General features: G+C 41.1%; 1 protein-coding gene across 3 annotated transcripts in view; it reads right to left on the reverse strand.

Annotated features, from left to right (window-relative positions):
- Positions 1–1,954: 1,954 nt before the first annotated feature.
- Positions 1,955–24,211, reverse strand: part of LOC140481933 (aldehyde oxidase 3-like) — a 141,300-nt gene continuing 119,043 nt past the window's right edge. For all 3 annotated transcript variants that reach the window (XM_072578645.1, XM_072578643.1, XM_072578644.1), the window contains 6 exons: positions 20,995–21,047; positions 19,532–19,646; positions 12,250–12,315; positions 8,756–8,944; positions 7,778–7,945; positions 1,955–7,678 (listed from right to left, as the gene is read on the reverse strand). In XM_072578645.1, the coding sequence (XP_072434746.1) occupies positions 7,631–7,678; positions 7,778–7,945; positions 8,756–8,944; positions 12,250–12,315; positions 19,532–19,646; positions 20,995–21,047 (639 nt within the window). In that variant the 3' untranslated portion in view covers positions 1,955–7,630. The remainder of the gene's footprint in view (positions 7,679–7,777; positions 7,946–8,755; positions 8,945–12,249; positions 12,316–19,531; positions 19,647–20,994; positions 21,048–24,211) is intronic.

Consider the following 24,211-nt stretch of genomic DNA (forward strand, 5'->3'; position numbering starts at 1 on the left):
AGGGTTGGAAGTTGAGGGGTGACCTTATAGAGGTTTATAAAATCATGAGGGACATGGATAGGGTGAACAATCAAAGTCTTTTTCCCAGGGGAGGGGAGTCCAAAACTAGAGTTGGTTTAAAATGAGAGGGATAAAATATGAAAGGGACCTAAAGTGCAATGTTTTCATGCAGATGGTTTTGCGTTATTGGAATAAGCTGCAAGAGGAAGTGGTGGAGGCTGAAACAATTACAACATTTGGAAGGCATTTGGATGGGTACATGGATAACAAGAGTTTAAAATGATATGTGCCAATACTGGCAAATGGGTTTAGATTAATTTAAGATATCTGGATGGCATGGACGAATTGGATGAAAGGGTCAGTTTCTGTGCTGTACACCTCTATGATGATCAAAACGAAACTAATTATTTCACATATTTTATCATGGGCTTTTTCAACACCGATGTGTTCATGAACTGCCACAAAACTGCTGATTTACCACAATTGTCTCTGCTGTGAAGATTTCCTTCCTCAACTAGGTAAGCAATTGATCATGCCAGTCCTAGGATCCCAACATAGATTAAACTGTTCATACTGTAATAAACAGATAGTCCTTTTAGACTGTCTAACTCCATTCTTATTAATTATCACTCACATATAAGCCAAGATGAAACTCAATACATGGAGTATTTGTGCAGATATTTTCAAGGAATAATTGAAAATGATATCCTTTTGTAGATCCTGGTAGAAACCATGATCTGTTCCCTATACTTTCTACACACACATGTTTGTACTCCAATTTAAAATTGAGCTCCAAAATTGTCAGGGCCCATAGCATTATTGTATCCAATTTACTAAGCTGTTTCAGATATCACTTAAGGTGAATCAAATTGGCTAGAAACTGGGAGAAGACAGCGGGTCCTGTTTAAAGATGTTTTACTTGAAGATGTTTTACTTAAAAGGTATAAATAAAATAAGTGTTTAGAATATCTCTTAGACCACAAATGTTTTAGACCACAATTTCTGTGTGGTCTGCCTTCTCTCAAGAACTTCCCCCATGCTTATGCTCCCATATTCCGTTCTCCTGTCCTTGCCCTCAGTTCTGTTCACCCACTACCATCGTTGAAAACCTTAAGCTTCTTGCCTTTAAACCTTAGTTATTTGCATTCTCTGTTACCCACTATTCACAGTATGGAATTAAGATCTGGGCACCACCTAATCAAGAATCCTTACTGTGTGGAAGCACGCCTTTCAGCCCATTGAGTCCACACCGATTCTCTGAAGAGCACCCCACCCAGACCCACACCCCTACCCTGTCTATGTAATTCTGCACTTCCCATGGCTAACACACCTAGCCTGCACATCGCTGGAGACTATGGACAATTTAGCACCGCGAATCTACCTAGCCTGCACATCTTTGGACAATGAGAGGAAACTGGAGCACTCAGAGGAAAGCCAAGGTGATATCGTGAGTATGCAAACTCCACCCAGACAGTCACCCAAGGCTAGAATCAAACCCAGGTCCCTGGTGCTGTGAGGCAGCAGTACTAACCATTGAGCTACAGGCTTTCTTTTACAAATAATAATTTATTTTATTTTACAAGTTATTTTAGTGGGGAATACATAGAACTGCACATATATAGACCAATATTTCAATCTGTATGTTATTTCTTATGAGCAAATGATGTCTGCAGGAAACTAACTCTGGCTTTAACATTAAATCACTTGGGATACAGTGCTTCACTTAAAGTCACAATTTTGCAGGAACTAAACCACAGTTTTAAGTGAGGATTTCCATCACTGAACAATATTGTGACTGTACTCCAAATCTGATACTAAGAAGTTTGATCTATATCTTTGTATGAGGAAATCCACTCCTGGTCCTTAGGCTATAGGAAAGAGTGATGCTGAAAATTAATGATAAAGAAAAGATTACAGACACAGAAAATAATACACAGTCAGTGAGAATGCAAACTGTATTTTAGTCATTTATTAGGGCATTGAACGTATTCAATTATCCAAATTAACACAGCAAGTAGAATAACAGGCTAGACATGGTGTGCTGAAATATGTATAATATAGGTTATATACTGGAATTATTTTTAAAAAGTGCATTTTGGTTAGTTCAAGGTATTTTGTTTAGCAAAAATGGTCAATAAGTAATTTGGACAGTGACTAAATACATAATTTCTAAGAAGGTATATGACTTCAGCTAAGTTAAGCAAACATAAAGGTGTTAGTGTATAAAATCTTTACACTGCTGGGTTTATGATAAGCAGAGCAAACACATTAAGGCAATTAGTTTAATTTTGACTTCAGAACAGAAAGTTCAAAGTTAATTCACAAAAACCTGCAGTTTAGTTTCAAAAAATAACAATATTTCTCTGAGCAGTGGAAAAAAGTATTTTCCTTTTCAGGCCAGGAAAATCAGCCACCTCAGCAGAAGTGGTTTATTGGCCATGAAGCTTCCAAACAGGGAGAATTTGTATAGAAATAGAACAGTACAGTACAGGAACAGGCCCTTTGGCCCACAATGTTGTGCTGAACATGATGCCAAATTAAACTAATTCCTTCTGCTTGCCCATGGTCCATATTCCTCCATTCTTTGCTTATTCATGTGCCTTTTCTAAAATCCCCTTAAATGCCTCAATTGTAGTTACATGCACCATTACTCATGGCAGCGCATTCCAGACTCCTACCACTATGTGTAAAAAAAAACTTGCCCCTCAGATCTCATAGAGTCATAGAGATGTACAGCATGGAAACAGACCCTTTGGTCCAACCTGTCCATGCCGACCAGATATCCCAACCCAATCTAGTCCCACCTGCCAGCACCCAGCCCATGTCACTCCAAACACTTCCTATTCATATACCAATCCAAATGCCTCTTAAATGTTGCAATTGTACCAGCCTCCACCACCTCCTCTGACAGCTCATTCCATACACATATCACCCTCTGCGTGAAAAAGTTGCCCCTTAGGTATCTATTATAGCTTTCCCCTCTCACCCTAAACCTATGCCCTCTAGTTCTGGACTCCCCGACCCCAGGGAACTTTGGACTTTGTCCCTCTTACTTTAAATGTTGCCCCTGTAGAATTAGACATTTCAACTCTGGGAAAAAGATTATCTATGCCTCTCATAATTTTATAAACTTCTACCAGGTATCCCCTCAGCCTCCGCCGCTCTAGAGAAAACAACCCTAGTTTGTCGTAATGGCTCATACCCTCTAATCCAGGCACCATCCTGATAAACATCTTCGACATCCTCTCCAAAGCCTCCACATCCTTCCTGTAATGTGTCAACCAGAATTGAATGCAATACTCTTAAGTGCAGCCTAACCAAAGTTTTAAAAAGATGCAACATCAGTTCCTGATTCTGGTACTCAATGCCACTGACCAATAAAGCATGCCGTATGCCTTCTCTACTACCCCATCTACTTGTAAGACTATAAGACATAGGAGCAGAAATTAGGCGTTTCAGCCCATTGAGTCTGGTTTGCTATTCAATCATGGTTGATAACTTTCTCAATCCCATTAGATTCATCGAATCACAGAATCCCTACAGAATGGAAACAAGCCCTTTGGTCCAACAAGTCCATACCGACCCAACAAAGAGTAACCCACCCAGACCCATTCCCTTACCCTATTATCCTTTATTTACCCCTAACTAATGCAGCTATCCTACACATCCATGAACACTATGGACAATTTAGCATGGCCAATTCACCTAACCTGCACATCTTTGGATTGTGGGAGAAAACCAGAGCACCAGGAGGAAACTCACGCAGACATGGGGAAAATGTGAAAACTCCACACAACAGTCGCCCAAGGCTGGAATCAAACCTGGGTCCATGGTGCTATGGGGCAGCAGTGCTAACCACTGAGCCATTGTGCATCCCCCCCCTCCCAGGTAGTAGAGATGTGCAGCACAGAAACAGACCCCTCGGTCCAACATGTCCATGCCGACCAGATATCCAATCCAATTTGTCAGCACCTGGCCCATATCTCTCTCAACTCTTCCTATTCATGTATCTACCCAAATGCCTTTTAAATGTTGTAATTGTACCAGCCTTTACCACTTCCTCTGGCAACTCATTCCATACACGCACCACCCTTTGCATGAATAAGCTCTCCCACTTTCTCTCCAAAACTCTTGATCCCCTTGACAATCAAGAACTTATCTATCTCCAATTTAAATATACTCAGTGACCTGGCCTCCTCAGCATTCTGTGATGGTGAATTCCATAGATTCACCTCTCGCTGGCTGAAGAAGTTTCTTCTTCTCCCCATTCTAAAAGGTGTTCTCTTTACTCTTAGGCTGTGCTCTTGGGTCCTAGTCTCTCCAACCAATGGAAACATCTTCTCAACATTCACTCTGTCCAGGCCATTCAGTATTCTCTAAGTTTCAATTTGATTCCCCCTCATCCTTCTCAGCTATATCGAGTATAGACCCAGAATCATAGAGATGTACAGCATGGAAACAGACCCTTCGGTCCAACTCGTCCATGCCGACCAGATATCCCAACCCAATCTAGTGCCACCTGCCAGCACCTGGCCCATATCCCTTCAAACCATTCCTATGCATAAACCGACTTCCAAATGCCTCTTAAATCTTGCAATTGTACCAGCTTCCACTGCATCCTCTGGCAGCTCATTCCATACACGTACCACCCTCTGCGTGAAAATGTTGCCCCTTAGGTCTCTTTTATATCTTTCCCCTCTCACCCTAAACCTATTCCCTCTAGTTCTGGGCTCCCCGACCCCAGGGAAAAGACTTTGTCTATTTACCCTATCCATGCCCCTCATAATTTTTAAACCTCATTAAGGTCACCCCTCTGCCTCCGATGCTCCAGGGAAAACAGCCCCAGCCTGTTCACCCTCTCCTTATAGCTCAAATTCTCCAACCCTGGCAACATCCTTGTAAATCTTCTCTGAACCCTTTCAAGTTTCACAACATCTTTCTGAAAGGAAGGAGACCCACAGTGGCCTAACCAATGTCCTGTATAGCTGCAACATGACCTCCTAACTCCTGTATTCAATACTCTGACCAATAAAGGAAAGCATACCACACACCTTCTTCACTATCCTATCTACCTGTGACTCCACTTTCAAGGAGCTATGAAACTGCACTCCAAGTTCTCTTTGTTCAGCAACACTCCCTAGGACCTTACCATTAAGTGTATAAGTCCTGCTAAGATTTGCTTTCCCAAAATGCAGCACCTCGCATTTATCTGAATTAAACTCCATCTGCCACTTCTCAACCTGTTTCTCATATGTTAAGCTTTTAATTCCTGGGATCATTCTCATGAACCTCCTCTGAACCCACTCCAAGACCAGTACATCCTTCCTGAGATACAAGGCACAAAGCTGCACACATTACTCCAAATGTTGTCTGACCAGAGCCTTATAGAACTTCAGAAGTATATCCCTGTTTTTATCATAGTAGGCTATTAGGCCTGTCGTCCTATTCCCCCATTAATTAACATCATGGCTGATGTATCCATCGTCTCAACTCCTCCTACCTGCATTATCCCTATAACCCTTAATTCCCTAATATGCAAAAACCCATCCAACAGTATCTTGAATAAATTTAATGAAGCTGCCTCTACTGCTTCCTTGGGCAGAGAATTCCATAGATTCACTACTCTCTGGGAAAAGTAGTTCTTCCTCATCTCTGTCTTAAATCTACTCTCCCTAATTTTGAAGCCATGTCTCCTAGACATAGTCTCACCCACCAGTGAAACGAGTAACCTGCCTCAATCTTATCGATCCCTTTCATAATTTTATATGTTTCTATAAGATCCTCTCTGTCTTCTAAATTCTAGCAAGTACAGTCCCAGGCGGCTCTATCTCTCCTCATAAGGTAACCCCCTCATCTCCAGAATCAACCTGGTAAACCTCCTCTACAATGCCTCCAAAGCCAGTATATCCTTCCTCAAGTAAGCAGACCAGAACTGCATACAATACTCCAGATGTGGCCTCACCAACACCTTGTACAACTGCAGCAGAACCTCCCTGCTCTTAAATTCAATCCCTCTAGCAATGAAAGCCAATATTCCGTTTGCCTTCCTGATTATCTGTTACACCTACAAATCAACTTTTAGCGATTCACGTATGAGCACTCCTTAGTCCCTCTGCACAACAGCATGCTGCAATCTTTCACCATTTAAATAATATTCTGACCTACTATTTTTACTTCCAAAATGGATTACCTCACATTTACCAACATTGTATTCCATCTGCTAGACCCTTGCCCACTCACTCAACTGATCTAAATCTCTCTGCAGACCCTTCACATCCTCTGCAGTTTGCCCTTCCACTCAATTTAGTGTCATCAGCAAACCTGGATACATTACACTCTGTCTTCTCTTCCAAATCATGAACAGTTGCTGGCCCAATACTAACCCCTGTGGTACCCTGCTCACCATTGATCTCCAACCAGAAAAACATCCATTTATCCCAATTCCCTGCTTTCTATTGGTTAACGAGTCCTCTATCCACACTAGTACACCCCCCACAATTCCATGCATTCTTATCTTATGAATGAGTCTTTTATGCGGCACCTTATTGAATGCCTTCTGGAAATCCAAGTATACAACATCCACCTATTCCCCTCTGATCCACCGCACTTGTTTCATCCTCAAAGAACTCCACTATGTTTGTCAAACATGACCTTCCCTTTCAGTCAGACATAGGAAGCTATGTCTGACTGATGGAACCCTTTTCATCCAGATGTCTCACAGTTTATTCTTTAATGATAGCCTCCAGCATTTTCCTGAGTACAGATGTTAAGCTAATTGGCCTATAGTTATCTGTCTTTTGCCTACACCCTTTTTTAAACAGCGGCGTGACATTCGTTGGGTCTCCAGTCTGCCAGGACCTGCCTGGATTCCAGTGAATTTTGGCAAATTACCTATAACACATCTACTATAACTTCCACCCTTTCTTTCAGCACCCTGGGATGCATTCCATGAGTACAAGGGGACTTACCTACCTTAAGACCCTCAAGTTTGCACAACACTACCCGTTTAGTGATAACAATTGAATTGCCGTCCTCATCTCCCATTGTATCCTTAACATCATTCTTTTGGCATGTTAGACACATCTTGCACTGTGAAGACTGATACAAAATAGCTATTCAAGTCCTCTCAAAATAAATCCCAAAATTGCCTTTCTAACTTCAAATTCAACCTGCAAGTTTACCTTGAGAGAATCCTGGACTAAACTCCTAAGTTTCTTTGCACTTCAGACTTCTGAATTTTCTCCCCATTTAGAAAGTAGTCCATGCCTCTATTCTTCCTGCCAGAGTGCATGACCTCACGCTTTCCCAGAAACTGGAAATGCACCACCATGTTAACTAACTGCAAAAGTTAAATATATAATTATACAAAACCAGGTTTCACTGTAGGAGCTGATTGACCTGTAACAGTGACAGTTGGGATCGAAGTAATGGGCTATTACATTGTTGTCCATGATGTGTTATATATGAATTTATTTTAATTCAGAAGTATTAACCTGAAAGCTGAGTATTCATGCCTGATTTCTGTTACTCGATATATCAAATTGATATATTCACTAAATTTGAGGAAATACAATGCACTGTTTGACACAGCATTCGTCGTGTTGGTTGGTGGCATTATCTTCAGTATTTTTCACACAACAATGGCCCATGGAATGGATTCAGGCACACAGTCTGGAACCTATAATGAAAAATGACAACCATGCTGTAACATATAGCAAGAAACAAGTATGTTGCATTAATTAAAAATCTGAGATTAAACTAAAAATATCTGCCTTACCATCTCAGTGAACTGATCAATACATGCCATGCGAATCCGCTCAGGGGTGGAAGGACTGTTCAAAGTGAAATTCCCTGTTAAACCGATCTCTTCTCTTGCTGCTGCAATTGCATCCTTAATGGCATAAAGCACAGAGCAGCCAGCAAGCACAGCTGCTTCACTGATCCCCTAGAGTCAGGACAGGAATTAAAATGGTATATGAAGCTGTCGACTAAAACTACTACTTAACTCTTCAAATGAAATAATTCCCCCCAATGGGAAAAAATAGGTACTCCAAAGCTCACCCGAATGGTCACCTGTTATACATGAGCCTGGAGTCAGCAGCATATATGACCATGGGACTGTGTCTTTGCTCATTTGCTGGCCCAGCATACATACACACAACAGAGCTGCATTTTGCATTTCTCGGCAGGGTGAGAGGGGTACAGCAGATAGTGATTGTCATGCTTGTTTCTGCTGTTTCAGCTCAGTAAACTAATGGTCAATTAACAACCCTTTTACCAATTAGCGCATGAAGTTGGGCAGATGGCATCCATTCAGACTGAGATGTTAGGTGTAAGAGGGGTCATGGTCAGCAAATGAAAGGCCCCTTATCTTTTCCATCTCTCTATTTCTAAGGCAGACTTAAAACAATGAATGAAGTCACAAAACATACAAGCATTGACATTTTCAAACAAGATCCAAATGGCAGGAATTCAGGTCAAAGACGACTCATTGAACTTGAAACTTTAAATTCTGCTTCTTTCTCCTCAGATGCTGCCAGACATATTGAGTTCTTCCACACTTTGGTTTTATTTGGGACATGCTTCCAATTTCTGCACCACTTACCCTCATAATGTCAAAGATCGGTGTCAATATTTTACGAGATCTGCAGTTGTAACATCTTGGCAATGCTCTCTAAGTCTCTAGGTATTCTTGTGTCACCTTATTTAACAGACTACCAGTCCAATCATCCAAGATCAGATACCTGGAACTTACTTTGGAAGAGTAGATGGCTTTGGGATTTTGTGATCGTGGTAACAATGACACATTTAGCTGTTCTGGAATGTCACAAACTGCAGGGATCTTGTATTGGGTTGGTCCGCGAGTGTAAAGCACCCCTTTCGGAGAATATTTCAGCTCTTCCATGGTGAAAAGCCCAAGTCCTTGGGTAAAAGCACCTTCAATCTGTAAAAGATTGTAAGGAGTGATTATCAGTTTGCATATGAATGACCACATCAATTAATAGCCAGCTTTACTCAGCCACAAAAAAATGCCAATTTGCAATTTTCATGTACTCTGGATGGCTCAAAGGTACACTTTCAGGCAATGGCGTACTTTTGAGTTCAGAAGTCACTGTTGTCATATAGGAACTGCAACCGTCAATTTCCACCTCCATTTCCAGCCCCCCCCACCCAAATAAAGCTGCGTCATTTGAGTACTGCATTGGGATGTCAGCTTAGGTTTTGTTATCAAGTTTCTGGAGTCAAGCTTGAACTCGCAAACTTCTGCTCAAAAGCAGACAAGTGCTGTCCAAGGAGCAGAGACACTTCTGTCTCAATTAAATAGTCATTAGTAGCCTTCAGTTTTAATCCACGAATGTGGATTGTGAGGAAGTATTCAACATAGCGAAGCCTGAGCCTAACATCCACATGCACTAGCCACTTGGCTCCACTGACTTCCATAATTCAGTGCATGATGAGCAAAGATAGAGCTTCCAGATCGTGTCCTGGCTCAACAAATACAATGAACAGAATCTAGGTTGCACTGAGGTGACTGCTAGAAGCATACCCCATTTATTCCATGTAGATCTACCAGTTTCACTCATAAAAAGCCCAAGTTTAAATAGCTTGAATGGCACTTTAATGAATGCATCAACACAATGGACCACAAACCAATGGAATACTGCTCAATACTCTCTGTTCCTTTCATCATTAGTGATTTGGCAATTGGACACTTCCCAATGAAAGATTATAAATTACTGCAAAATAGCATATTGTACTGGAATATTGCACAATGGTTACTGACTTGACAGGACTATTTCAACTGCATTCCACTTCCTTTCTCTCACTGAAAAATGATGAGGAGAACCTGGAACATAACTAAGTTCTAATACATCTGGGAGGACCAAGGAGACACAGAATGCAGATTCTGTTGAAGAGGACTGTGGAGAAGGATATAGAAGATATAAACTGTAGGGAAATAGATGGTGACATCTTGTAATCTTGTCCAGATTACAGAGGAGGAAGTGCTGGATGTCTTGAAACAGTTAAAGGTGGATAAATCCCCAGGACCTGATCAGGTGTACCCAAGAACTCTGTGGGAAGCTAGAGAAGTGATTGCTAGGCCTCTTGCTGAGATATTTGTATCATCAATAGTCACAGGTGAGGTGCTGGAAGACTGGAGGTTGGCAAACGTGGTGCCACTGTTTAAGAAGGGTGGTAAGGACAAGCCAGGGAACTACAGACCTAACCTCGGTGGTGGGCAAGTTGTTGGAGGGAATTCTGAGGGACAGGATGTACATGTATTTGGAAAGGCAAGGACTGATTCAGGATAGTCAACATGGCTTTGTGCGTGGGAAATCATGTCTCACAAACTTGATTGAGTTTTTTGATGAAGTAACAAACAAGATTGATGAGGGCAGAGCAGTAGATGTGATCTATATGGACTTCAGTAAGGCGTTCGACAAGGTTCCCCATGGGATACTGATTAGCAAGGTTAGTTCTCATGGAATACAGGTAGAACTAGCCATTTGGATACAGATCTGGCTCAAAGGTAGAAGACAGAGGGTGGTGGTGGAGGGTTGGTTTTCAGACTGGAGGCCTGTGACCAGTGGAGTGCCACAAGGATCGGTGCTGGGTCCTCTACTTTTTGTCATTTACATAAATGATTTGGATGCGAGCATAAGAGGTACAGCTAGTAAGTTTGCAGATGACACCAAAATTGGAGGTGTAGTGGACAGTGAAGAGGGTTACCTCAGATTACAACAGGATCTTGACCAGATGGGCCAATGGGCTGAGAAGTGGCAGATGGAGTTTAATTTAGATAAATGTGAGGTGCTGCATTTTGGGAAAGCAAATCTTTGCAGGACTTATACACTTAATGGTAAGGTCCTAGGGAGTGTTGCTGAACAAAGAAACCTTGGAGTGCAGGTTCATAGCTCCTTGAAAGTGGAGTCGCAGGTAGATAGGATAGTGAAGGCGGCGTTTGGTATGCTTTCCTTTATTGGTCAGAGTATTGAGTACAGGAGTTGTGAGGTCAAGTCGAGGCTGTACAAGACATTGGTTAAGCCACTGTTGGAATATTGCATGCAATTCTGGTCTCCTTCCTATCGGAAAGATGTTGTGAAACTTGAAAGGGTTCAGAAAAGATTTACAAGGATGTTGCCAGGGTTGGAGGATCTGAGCTACAGGGAGAGGTTGAACAGGCTGGAGCGTCGGAGGCTGAGAGGTGACCTTATAGAGGTTTACAAAATTATGAAGGGCATGGATAGGATAAATAGGCAAAGTCTTTTCCCTGGGGTTGGGGAGTCCAGAACTAGAGGGCATAAGTTTAGAGTAAGAGGGGAAAGATATAAAAGAGACCTAAGGGGCAACGTTTTCACGCAGAGGGTGGTACGTGTATGGAATGAGCTGCCAGAGGATGTGGTGGAGGCTGGTACAATTGCAACATTTAAGAAACATTTGGATGGGTATATGAATAGGAAGGGTTTGGAGGGATATGGGCTGGGTGCTGGCAGGTGGGACTAGATTGTGTTGGGATATCTGGTTGGCATGGACGGGTTGGACCGAAGAGTCTGTTTCCATGCTGTACATCTCTATGACTCTATTTTAAAGTGAGGGATAGAAGTACTGGTGTTGGAGCAGATCCACGTATCCATTTAATGCCAAGGGAACTCTTTTGAAAAAGTTATTTACAGTTTGGTGAAGATGCCCAAATGGACTGTGACAGAATTCAGTGGGGATGAAAGCAGCAACCTCTCTGCATTGTCCCTTTGTCAGTCTGTATTTGTATTTAGGTTCTCACTGCTTCCCAACTGACCATTGAGAGAAAATTGTTAAACAGTTTAAATAATTCAATCTGGAAATTTAACATTCAGAGATACCAGTATCCAGAAATATTTGAGAGACCCAAGGAACTTATGAACCATACTATAGCATTTTGGGAGCAGAGTCATGGAAAGTACAAAATTTAATAAATCAAACAATTATTATTCTTGTTTTATAATGTTTTATGTTTCAGGTAAATACTTCTATCTGTGGTTTTTTTCTGTTCACGTACTTGTCATTCCACAACCCAGGAAATTCTGAAATCTAGAAATTACTCAATCCCAAACATTTCTTGCTGTCAAATATTGTGAACCTGCTGTCCACAAACTGGGGCTTCATAGCCGATAACCTTGGCAGTCTTCAGCACAGAAATGTTGGTACCAAAACAGAAGCTGTGTACATTCTTTTGTTATCTTCATCTTTCAATCAGTTTCTGTAACCTACCTGTCCAATATCCACAGCCGGGTTTATGCTCTGTCCTGCATCAATCACAATGTCTGTCCTGATATTCTGCAAAACAACAAAACATACGTTTATGGTCACTGTGCTATGCTTAGTAATGACTTTGGAGACCACAGTCCTAATCTCCTTTAGAGTATAAAACCATTAATCCCAAGGTCATGTTGGGCCCACATTGTGTGCCATTATTTTGAGGGCTCTTGTGGCACAGTGGCCGTGCCCTCTGTCTAGGCGAGAAGGTCCATGTTCAAGTCTCACCTGTTCCAGTGATGTGTCATAAAATGTCTAAACAGGTAAGAGGATGGGGATTTGCAGAGGGCAGGCAGTTTGGAGGAGCTGTTCGTGGGCCTGCTTCTGGACGTGGCTAAGGTAACCATCAACAGGTCCAGGCAGTAGGCGGTGGAGGATATTGTAATTCCCGACTGCCTGCCTTTCTTCTGTAGCTAGGCTCGTGCCTTGGTGTCATTGAATAGAGAGTATGCAATGTCACTTAACACCATCACAGCTTTTACAGAAATTTGGGCACTGCGGAAACTGCAGTGCATTATCTCCCCCTCCAAGTCAATTTTGATTCAGTTCTCTGCCTTGAATTCCCACTTTCTTTTCTTTTTTGTTATCACGACACTGCCCCTGTCAGGCTTGTGTGTTAACCCGATTAATTTATTAACAAATAACAATTTTGTGGTGATCGGTTTCTGTCAAAGTAGAAAAAAAAGTGCTGGGATGGTTTTACCTCTGATCCAGGTGATATGTCATAGCCTACTGGAGCAGGTTGACTTTAAAAAAAGGACTGGTCTGCTGGGTAATGTCATCCCAATCACTTGCCTCCTGCTGGTTCCTGACTTTTTAATAGGTTATTGTTTTTATCTAAAAGCAAGTGTACCAAAAACATCCAACAAAACTCAAATATTTAGGTCCCAACCTTGGTCACTTGCAACCATGTTTCCACAATGGCTATCAATTCATACAGATTTATTTCTATCTGTATTAATAATTAATAATAAGTAATAATTAATCTATTTTGTTATGAATACATTCAAGTCCTTTAATTCTGACTGTTTAACATTTTTGCAATCGTTGGCTTTATCTACTGGGATCTTCTTAAATTTGTACACGGTTTCTTCCTGTCACACACTAGTTATCAATACCTAAATTGCTTCCCTACTTTGTTAACTTATTTTCCATCAATTTAACACATCTCCTCTCACATGTTCCCTTCACCTCTACTACTTAATTTAAAGCCCATTCTAACAACCTACTTATAAGAATCAACACAACACTGGTCCCAACACAACTCAGGTGAAGTCCCAAAAGTACAACTTCCATTTTCCCTAATACTGATGACAGTGATTCATGAAATCAAAATCCATTTCTCCCACTAGTAACATATTCATTATTCTGATTTTAACTATCTTGTGCCAATTTGCTTATTGCTTGACTAATAATCCAGAGATTATCATTTTTGAGGTTCTACTTTTTAAATTTAGCTCCTAGCTGGTCATACTCTCCAAGCAAAACTTCTTTCCTAGTTCTACCAGCGTTGTTTGAACCCCACATGTCCCAGAACAAGTGGATTCTCATTTTCGCCACTTCCCCTACCTGGAAGTTATTCAAGCCCAGAGTAGATGTCCTGAAACCTGCCTTCTGGCAGACCAGAGAGCTGTTTGGTCTCTCCCTCTTAGCTTCAGAGAACTGTACCTATCCCCTTTGCTATACTCTCCCAGCTACCAAATAGTACAATTTAGTTCCTGACCCCTCAAATTAAGGCGGCATAGTGGCTCAGTGATTAGCACTGCAGCCTCACAGCACCAGGTCCCAGGTTCAATTCTAGCCTCGCGTGACTGTCTGTGTGGAGTTTGCCCATTCTCCCCGTGTCTGCGTGGGTTTTCTCCAGGTGCTCTGGTTTCCTCCCACAGACCAAAGATGTGCAGGTCCGGTGAATTGGCCATGGGAAATTGTCCATAGTATTAGGTGCATTAGTCAGAGGAAAATGGGTCTGGGTGGGTTACTCTTCGGAGGGTCGGTGTGGACTGGTTGGGCCGAAGGGCCTGTTTCCACAATGTAGGTAATGTAATCTAATCTAATTCTTCCTGTTTCACAGTGCCTTGGCCAGTTCACTCGTCCACCTGGCATCTCCTGCTCTGATCCATTCAAGATGCAAGAACCTTAAACATTTTGGATAGCAATAAAGGCTAAGACTCCTCCACTATTCCCTTCTCATTCCCCCATACCTGTCTCAATCACAGTCACACCCTGCTGTCCCTGGCCATATCAGACAGCTCCAGCGTAACTGGTAACACTGCCTTCTGAAATGATGTGTGCAGATAGCCTTGCCCCACTGTTTTGCAATGATGTGGACTCTGGTTCACCAACTGTAAGCTGAAGCTCCTTGAACAACAGTTACTATGGATGTCATCGCTTGAGATCACACCAGCATCCATCATTCTCACATACTGCAACCACAACATATCACCTGCTCTGCCACCTTCATATGTTAATTATTTTATTTTTGTCTTCATTATTATAATCAAAACCCTTAATCATAATAAGTTTTACTTCGGTTGGTAAACTTTACTGTTCAAACTAAATCTCCCAATTATAAATGAATTAAGTGCATTTTTTAAGTGAGAAAATATTCACCAACAAAGTACTTATCTATTTTTCTGTGATGTCACACCGATGTTTCTCAGATCTGCTCAAATTTCTCAGATTTCTCAAATCTTCCTCTCACTCTGTTTTATGACTCTCTTTGTCTCTATCACTGTTGCACTCTGCTCCCAGTTTTATGAGCTCTTGCTGTTGTACTGTTGTCCCTCATGCTTTTTTTTATATGCAGTATGAAGTGAGGACTCTCTTGCTTTGCTGCTCTCTCCTCAGCTCACTGTTTTTCAACACTCCATTTCCCTGTCTTGTTGATGCTCCATCTTATTTGAGCGTTATTTCGTGGACTCTCTCTGCTTCCAATACTGCTCATTCCATGTTTCTTGATGCTTTACATGCTCTCTTTCACATACAGTGCCCTTTCTTCCCCTCAGACTGTTTTATATACTTGTGTTCTCTCACTCTCTCTTTCATTGCTGCTCCCTCAGTGTCGAGAGTGTGGTACTGGAAAAAGCACAGCAGATCAGACAGCATCTGAGAGCAGGAGAATTGACATTTCAGGCATAAGCCCTTCATTAGGAGCGTCCCTCCTCATGCTCTTTATAGGCTCTCATGGTCTCTCTCACCTTGCTGCTCTCTTCCCCTCACACTGTTTATGGGCTGTCTTTCTCTGTGTCTCCATTGCACTATCATCTCTTTGTACAGTATTAAGGGCTCACGCTTTCTCTTGCCACTTCTTTCTTTCTCTCCCTCTCCCCAGCTTTTTCCCCTTCCCCAAATAATTTCATGATCTTGCACTCTTCCTCTCTCACCACTTATTTCTCTTTCTCCCTGATGTTTTCTCCTGGCCTCATGCTGTTTTATAGACATTCTCTCACCTCTTTCCACTGCTATCTCCACCCACCATGCTATTTTATGGGTGCTCTGTCACATGGCTGCTCTTTTCTCAACTAGGGCTGTTTTAAAGGCTCTGACTCTCAGTGTTACTCTCTTCTCCCCTTGCACGGTTTTATGGGCTCTCTCTCTGCTGTCTACTTCCCTTACTTCGCATATATAGTATACTATGATCATATTTGGGATTTGGCTTGTTTTAAAAATAGAGGCAGATGGGTTTTGGCTAATCTTATGAATGCGTTTCTTTTAATACATTAAGACAATTAATTTAGCTTTGACTTCAGAACACAAGATTCAAATTCTCAGTGCAGAGGTTCAGTTCACAAGGTAGAACACTTTCTCCGAGCAGGAGAATTCGGTCAATTCAGGGAGCCAGTGACGTCAATAGAAGTGGTTTCTATTCTGTGGAATTTCCAAACCAGAAAAGTTTATAAAGACGTCTTTAGGTTGATAAAATGAAAGTACAGGCATCAGAATTGTGAAAAGTTCATGCCCATGAACTTGGAAAGGAATTCTACAATTGTTTCCACAATCCAAGAGGAAGAACTTGGGGTAAGTCAGGTGAGTTATTTTTTAAAACCTGAGATTAGTGTGATTGTTTCCCTGGGATTGCATGGCTATGAAAGGTACATTGCAAATAGATTTTGTTTTGATATCTGTGTTAAGCTCTTTCTAATTACTTTCTCTCTAGCCCTGTCAACATCCTTGCAAAACTTTTCTGACCCGTTTCAAATTTCACAACATCGTTCCTATAAGAGGGAGACCAAAACTGAATGCAGTATTCCAAAAGTGGCCTAACCAATGTCCTGTACAGCCATAACATGGCCTCCCAACTGCTATACTGAATGCACTGACCAATAAAGGTAATCTTATCAAATGCCTTCTTCGCTATCCTGTCTACCTGACTCCACTTACATGGAACGATGAACCTGCATTCCAAGGTCTCTTTGTTCAGCAACACTCCCCAGGACCATCCTATGAAGTGCATAAGTCCTGTCATGACAGATGTTTATAAAATCATGAGGGGCATTGATAGAATAAATAGCCAAGATTTTAATTCTGTACTTCCCCCTGCCCAGGTATAGGACATAGGTTTAAGGTGAGAGGGGAACAATTTAAAAGGAACTAAGGGGCAGTGTTTTCATGCTGTACAACTCTATGGCTCCATATAGGACACTTTTTTTTTCTTCTTTTCTGTTATAAACCTGTTTTGTAAAACACCATTGCAGCTTTATGTGAATATGTTTAAATGACTAACATTAACGCTAAACAACTGTAGAAATTAAATGTATGATCCACCAAGCTAGATTTCAATCTGGGATCTAAAAATGCTAGAAATCAAGTAGGTCAGGCAGCATCCATGGAGAGAGAGTGAGGTAACGTTTCATGTCAAGATGATTCTTCATCAAAGTTGACATGATGAATGTGTTCTGAGGAAGGGTCACCGCACCCAAAACATTATCTCTGATTTCTCTTCACAGAAGCTGGCAGACCTGCTGAGCTTTTCCATCAATTTCTGTTTTTGTTTTTGACATGGTGAATACTAAGAGGACAAGTTGCATTTTACAGTGTGTGGGAGGGGAAGGGTGGGGTTTGTCCCCTTTTTGATAAAGAGTCCTGCAGAAAGGGCATTCCATAGCTGGCATTAACAAGGGCAGAGTGGGACATCTGCCCCTTACTGGGGAGACTGAGGAACCAATTTGATTGATTAGTAACTCAAGCAGTCCCAGTAACACCAAAAGTTTGCATGTTGCTAGGACTGCAAGCAGGTATAACAATACTATGGCTTTAAGAGATATATTTTGTCTTACACTTGCCTTTAAAAAGATAAAAGCTCGGGTCTAAGCTTTCTCCTTGGTATATTTAAAAGGGGTTTGGTCTGATCCATAACACAGACTTTTGTGGATGGTAGCAATGGATCCTCGACCAAGGTACATCAGCAGCAATAGTTAGGAAGGGACATAGGGATGAGGTGTGGTGAGGGTGATGATCAGGGGTGGGTGCTCGTGATGGATTTTACAGAGCAGTTGGATGGGATGATAAGGAATGTCATAAGGCATGAAGCAGCACCCTAGAAAACAGTGACCTTCTTTTCTGCCCTTTGAAAATCTTTTTACCCTAAAGAAATAGGCTGTCTGTTCACACCTGACTGACCATGTAATGAATTGTGTCATGGGGTCAACATTTTAGTGCTTAACCACTCTGTTTCATGGGGGTGAACTTGGAGTGAGTGTAGGTGATAGGCTGGGCAGCATGAACACTGGCCCCATTCCACATATGCGCACGCACACACACACACACACACACACACACGTGTCAGCTCTGCACTGAGACCAGGAGTCCGAGCCAGTGTTGAAGCAGGGAGTCCAAGACCGAGAAGAAAGAAGACGTAAGAAGAAAAATAAACAAAAGAGAGAAAAAGAAACAGATGGAGTGGACAAGCTCATGCTGAAGCATCCTACTACACTGCCATTTTGGATGGAAGGACTGCTATTGTGAGTAGTTTTGGCCCAAGTATCTAAGGAAGGATGTGCTGGCTTGGAGAGGTCCAGAGGAGGATTACATGAATAATCCTAGGGATGAACGGCTCTTCACAAGCAAAACAGTTGAGGACTCAAAATCTGTACTCAAAGGAGTTTAGAAGAGGAAACTTCCAAAATACTGAGAGGCCTGGATAGAGCAGACCTGGAGAAGATGTTTCCACTAATAGGGAAGACGAGGACCTGAGGGCACAGATTCAGTGTCGGGACGATCCTTTAGAATTGTATTGAGGAAGAATTTCTTCAAGCAGAAAGTGGTAAACCTTTAGAACTCTTTGACACAGAAAGCTGGGGAGGCCAAGCCATTGAATATATTTAAGACTGAGATGGATTGGTTTTTGATTAGTAAGGCAATTGAGGGCTTCCAGAAGAAGACAGGAGACTGAAATTGAGAAACATATCAGCCATAATCAAATGGTGGATCAGACACGATTGGCTGAATGGCCTAATTTATTTTTTGTTCACTCATGGGATGTGGGCATCACTGGCTGAGCCCACATTTATTACCTATCCCTAGTTGGCCAGAGGGTAGTTAAGTGTCAAACACATTACTGAGACTCTGGAGTCATGTGTAGGTCAGACCATATATGGGCAGCAGTTTCTTTCCTTAAAGGACATTGGTGAACCAGGTGGGATTTTCCCTTGCTGTTGACAATGATCATCGTAAATTCAATAAATATCTGGAATTAGGAGTCTCAAATTCCACCATCTGCCATGGCAAGATTCGATCCCAAATCCTCAGAACATTACCAGGGTTTCTGGATTAATTTCCTTGTGATAATTAAACTAGGCCATCACCCCTTCTCCTAAATATTATGGTCTTATGAAGAGCAGTGAAGGCTGGTTCATTGAAAATATTCAGTATTAATTTTAGACACACTTAGGGAGTTGAGTACTATGGCTGCAGACAAGAAAATGAAGACCACATTTTATTGAATGGTGGGGCAGGAACAAAGGACCAAATGGCCTATGCCTGCTCCTATTTCTTCTGCTCATAAAACCCAATTAAAATTAGCATTTCTAGAAGAGGGGTCTGTTTCAAATTGAGAGTCATGCTTTAGGAGAGGATCAGACTCACAATGCATTGACTGTGCCTTCATACTCTTCAAAACTGCAATTGCATTGAAAATTCTTGTTTCACAAAGAAAATAAATAGAACTTTGTTCACATTTCCTCACTAATTGTCCATCTTATTCATAAGATTCCACATCCTGCTATAATTTCAGGCTCACCTTATGGTCTCCTGTCAGACAGTCAATCTCCACCTCAGAACAAGCTGCTCCAAAAACAAAGTAGCTGGCTATGGTTCCTTCACCTTTTTCCCAGTCGATGCTTACATCCTCACCCCTAAAATGGCCAACACATACATCCTTTTACTTCACAGGGATATTAGTAATGATCAGTGAGATAACTACATTGAACTCTTTAAAAACGTTCGATTCAGTTCACAGAGGAGCACTGTTAGAAATGGAAAGGATGGTGAAGGTGCATTTTCTAACTTGCTTTGTGCCAAAACTAATAAGCAGAGTCATTGAGAGTAAGGATTTGCAGCAAAAGAAGCCAAATGGAATAAATTGATCAATGCGTCTCTTGGGTCAAAGACAGATTAGTGACTGTTTTATATCGTTACATTTATGAACATTGCGCATTTTACCTTGTAAGCTTCACAGCATAGCAACTCAAAACATTCTGCACAGTCTGGTACAAAATCACCCTATTACCATCCATGAGCAGTCATACAAAGATTTAAAGGAGCTTGATATTTAAACAATTGGTCAAAGCACTCCAAAACAAAATATTCCCATGTAGTGAGTGGACTCTACCTTGTGTTTCTTATGACTCAAAACTCTACACCCACCTATAGCCCATGTCCCATTGATCCATGAATGGAATCTCAGAAGTGGTTTTGGGAGATGGACAGCTAATCCCCTTGCAAAATTGTTTCATTTTGGAAAATATCAATATCAGTCCATCATTTGACATTTCGTTGAACCATCTTCTAATCCAGCATTCTTTCCCAGGAGCTATGGATCACTGAACTTTGCATAATCTCCTCTTCCTCCTACCAACGGTAACTTTTTTCCAGATTTAATCATGGTGTCCCCTAATCTTCTTTTCTCACAAGTGTAAGTATTGCTGGCAAGACCAATATTTCTTGCCCTTCTTAACTGCCTAATTGGTGAGCTGCTTCTTGAGCAGCAGCAGTCAACATGCTGAAGGTAATACCCACAATGCTGTTTTGTAGAATTTCAGGGTTTTGACACAGTGACAATGAAGAAAAAGTGATGTATTTCTTAGTCAGGATGGTGTGTTACTTGGATAGGAACTTGCAGATGGTGTTTCTGTGTACTTGATACCCTAACCTTTTAAATGGTAAAGGTTGTAGGGCTTGCAAGGTTACTAGTAACCTTGAAAAGTTGCTGTAGTGCATCTTTCAGAAAACAATGTGGACAAAGTGGATATTTAAGGTGAATGGAGTGAAGATCAAGTGGTCTGAGATATGTTGAGCTTCTTAAGTATAATCTAAAAAACAATTTTCTATTTACGTTCTGTACTCTCCTGCTCTTGATCCTGTATGATCTTATGTATGAAGCAAAATTTAAATGTAGTCAATGCCACAGAATTCCTAAGATTCTATTCAGTCAAGGTGATCCACCAATGTATAGTTTCAGTTGAAATTAACAGTTACACTTACTTAAAGAAACCAGTTGTCGATAAGCTGACCTTGTTATTCAAAGCTTCTTTCACCTGTCAAAACACATTATGTTGTTCAGTGTCTTGGTAAAGTACAAAGTCAAGATATTTTAATAATGGTAAAGTATTAGGTAAGGTAGGAATATAAATTTTAAAAAACTAGAAAGTTTTATGAATCAGTCATAAATTAACTGCAAATGTGAGACATGATAATGAAGTACAATTATTGCATGTCAGTGAACTGCATTACCAAGACACATTAATATGGTACCTATATCAAATGTAAAATTGGAAAACAAAGAAAAAGACCAGGATTTATCTCATGCCTTTCACAACCACAGCCCTTCCCAAAGTCCTTCACAAATTAGAAAGTAGTTCTGAAGTTTAGTGACTGTTGTGCACATAGCAATCTCCCACTAGCAAAATGATAATGGCAGATTATTTGGTTTTGTGATGTTGTTTGAGGGATAATTATTGGTCAGCACTTCAGTGTTACCTGCTCTGATCTTATTTGATATAGCCTGATAAGTTCTTTTATGTTGTCCTCTGAGGTCCTCGGTTTAAATCTCATCTGTAAGAGGTCTCCTCCAGCAGTGCGTATTAAACTGCAGTGTTGGCCTTGATTTTATGGTGAAGTCCTGGAGTAGGACTCGAATGCATAACTCTCTGATTCAGAGGTTAAAGACTTAATACACACAGCCACGGCTAATTAGTCAACTATTGAACCCCTACTGCTGACTGCAGAAGCATCAGGATTGGTTACACGAATGCACATCGTAAATCATGCACAATTTATCCTGATGTGTTTCAGATTATGCCAGGAACATCAGTGGCACATGCAACTGAAGTACATAAAATCCCACTTCAGATTCTGCTTTATTATGGGGACAGGAGCAAATTACTGCAGATATTGGAAACTGTACTGAAAACAAAAAATGGTGGAAATCACAGTGAGTCCGGCACATCCATGGAGAAAGAGCAAGCAAATATTTCAAGTCTAGATGACTTTTCATCAGATCTGATGTGAAATGTGGAGGGGCTGCATTTATGCAATGATATTGGGGGGGGTGGGTGCAGTGTTGGGAGTCACTGGGTGTTGATAGTTCAGATTAACCGATCAGATTGTGAAAATGGTAGAACAACGGTATGTCTACCTGCCAGACTGGAAAGAACATGTAGTCCCAATGATATTGGGGGAGGGGAGAGAGGATACAGTGACAGAGAATGTAACAAGTAAAGCGAAAATAAAGGGAAAGGAATGTGAGTTATTATAGGGATAAACCATAATAACATTTAGGCAAATGTCGTCTGAAGCAAATTTAAAATGCTCTGTGTGGCTAATTCACATTATGAAAACTGAAAGAACTGCAGATACTGTAATACAGAAGCAAAAACAGAAAAAGGTAGAAAAGCTCAGCAGGTCTAGCAGAATCTGTGAAGAGAAATCAAAATTAATATTTCGGGTCTGGTGACCCTACCTCAGAACTGTTGGTAGCTAGGAAAATACCAGGTCATATGCTGAAGATAGGTTTGGGGGAGGGAGTAAGGAGTAAACAATAGGTGGGAACAGAGCCCAAAGAGAGAAGAACAGTTGGACATACAAAGGAGTTAATAATGGTCTGACTGGGAGGGTGAATATCTGTTAATGGAGACTGTTAGTGGTTAATAATAGGTAGTATGTAATGACAGACTGTGTGACAACAAGGCCTGGTGTGTGAGACAGGGGACTAGGATATGGGGGAGTTCAGGCTCTAAAATTATTGAACTCGATATTGAGTCCTGAGGGCTGCAGGGTCCCAGAGGAAAATGAGGTGTTGTTCTTCCAGCTTGCGCTGAGCTTTGCTGAAGCACTGCAGCAAACCCGAGACAGATTTGTTGGCCAGGGAACAGTGGTGTATTAAAGTGGCAGGCAACTGGAAGCTCAAGATCTTTTTTGCAGGTAGAATGTAGATGTACAGAAAGTGTTCACCTAGTCTACGCTTCATTTCCCCAAGGTAGAGGAGACCACATTGTGAGCAGTGAATGCAGTAGAAGTGCAGGTGAAGTGCTGCTTCACATGGAAGCTATGTTTGGGCCCTTGGATACTGAGGAGAGAGGAGGTAAATGGGCAGGTGTTACCCCCTTCATTGGTTGCAGGGGAAGGTGCCTTGGGGTTTATTTAGTTGTTGATAAATGGAGATCTTCACCAAGAATCATGGCCTCAAACTGGGTGATTTTTTTTTTAGTTATAAGACTATTTATTACTTACTGAATAATAGTCATTCATACAAAATAATAAACATGAATAATTCATGCAAGTTGGAGTAAGCCCATACAAATTGATTTTTTGCAAAATCCTCCTGGTACTGTTTGCAAAAATGTCATATTTAAAAAGCAATAACCCAATGTAATTCTAATGAGAATTTTAATAATAATTGACATAAACTAGAACATTTTGTGGAAGACTCAATTCAAATTTAATTTACTCCTTAAGACCAGGTTTCAGTTTGAATCTCAAAATATAATTTATGTTGGCTGCCTAGTTGCAAATGATACAGTCGCTGATTAGTTCACTCTAACAAACACCCAACTTGTGCATGTGCACAAACTGCTGCCCCAGCGTCATGGTGGAAACAAATGTTGCCTTGTTAATAGGATGCGTTATTCAGGTATGTAAGCAGTTGTGACCTGTACATATATGGTGTTATAATAAGGATGGCAAAAATGAAACACACAGAATAAACTGCTGTCTTCAACATTTGGGATGGTTTGCTTTGTATCTGATGAAGATTGAAATAATGTGACTGAAGCTTTCAGATTATGAAGAGAATTAACAGAGGTGATCTAGGAAGATTATTCTCTGAAGTGAAGGGATTAAATCATGGGAGATCAATGGATGTCCCTGCTGTTCTGAGTAATATTGATCCATCAACCAACATCATGAAACTAATACGAATTAGATAGCCCCCAAAATTGGGTACAGGGGTTTGTAACTGTAATTAACCTATACGCATTCAAAGTGATACAAGTGATACGTAAACATCATGATGTTTGCTGATTGCAGTGACAGTGACATGCAGCTCAACACTGAACACATTGTTAGCACCTAAACCATTCTGCACTTACAGAGACAAGTTGCAGGGGATGAAAGGAATGAAAATTTAGTCAAAAACCTGGCAAAATTTACAAAATGCTATAACAGACCCTAAGGATTCCTTGAGAATACGATGGATCCTTGG

The sequence above is a fragment of the Chiloscyllium punctatum genome, chromosome 10 (genome assembly GCF_047496795.1).
Source record: "Chiloscyllium punctatum isolate Juve2018m chromosome 10, sChiPun1.3, whole genome shotgun sequence".
Taxonomy (NCBI): domain Eukaryota; kingdom Metazoa; phylum Chordata; class Chondrichthyes; order Orectolobiformes; family Hemiscylliidae; genus Chiloscyllium; species Chiloscyllium punctatum.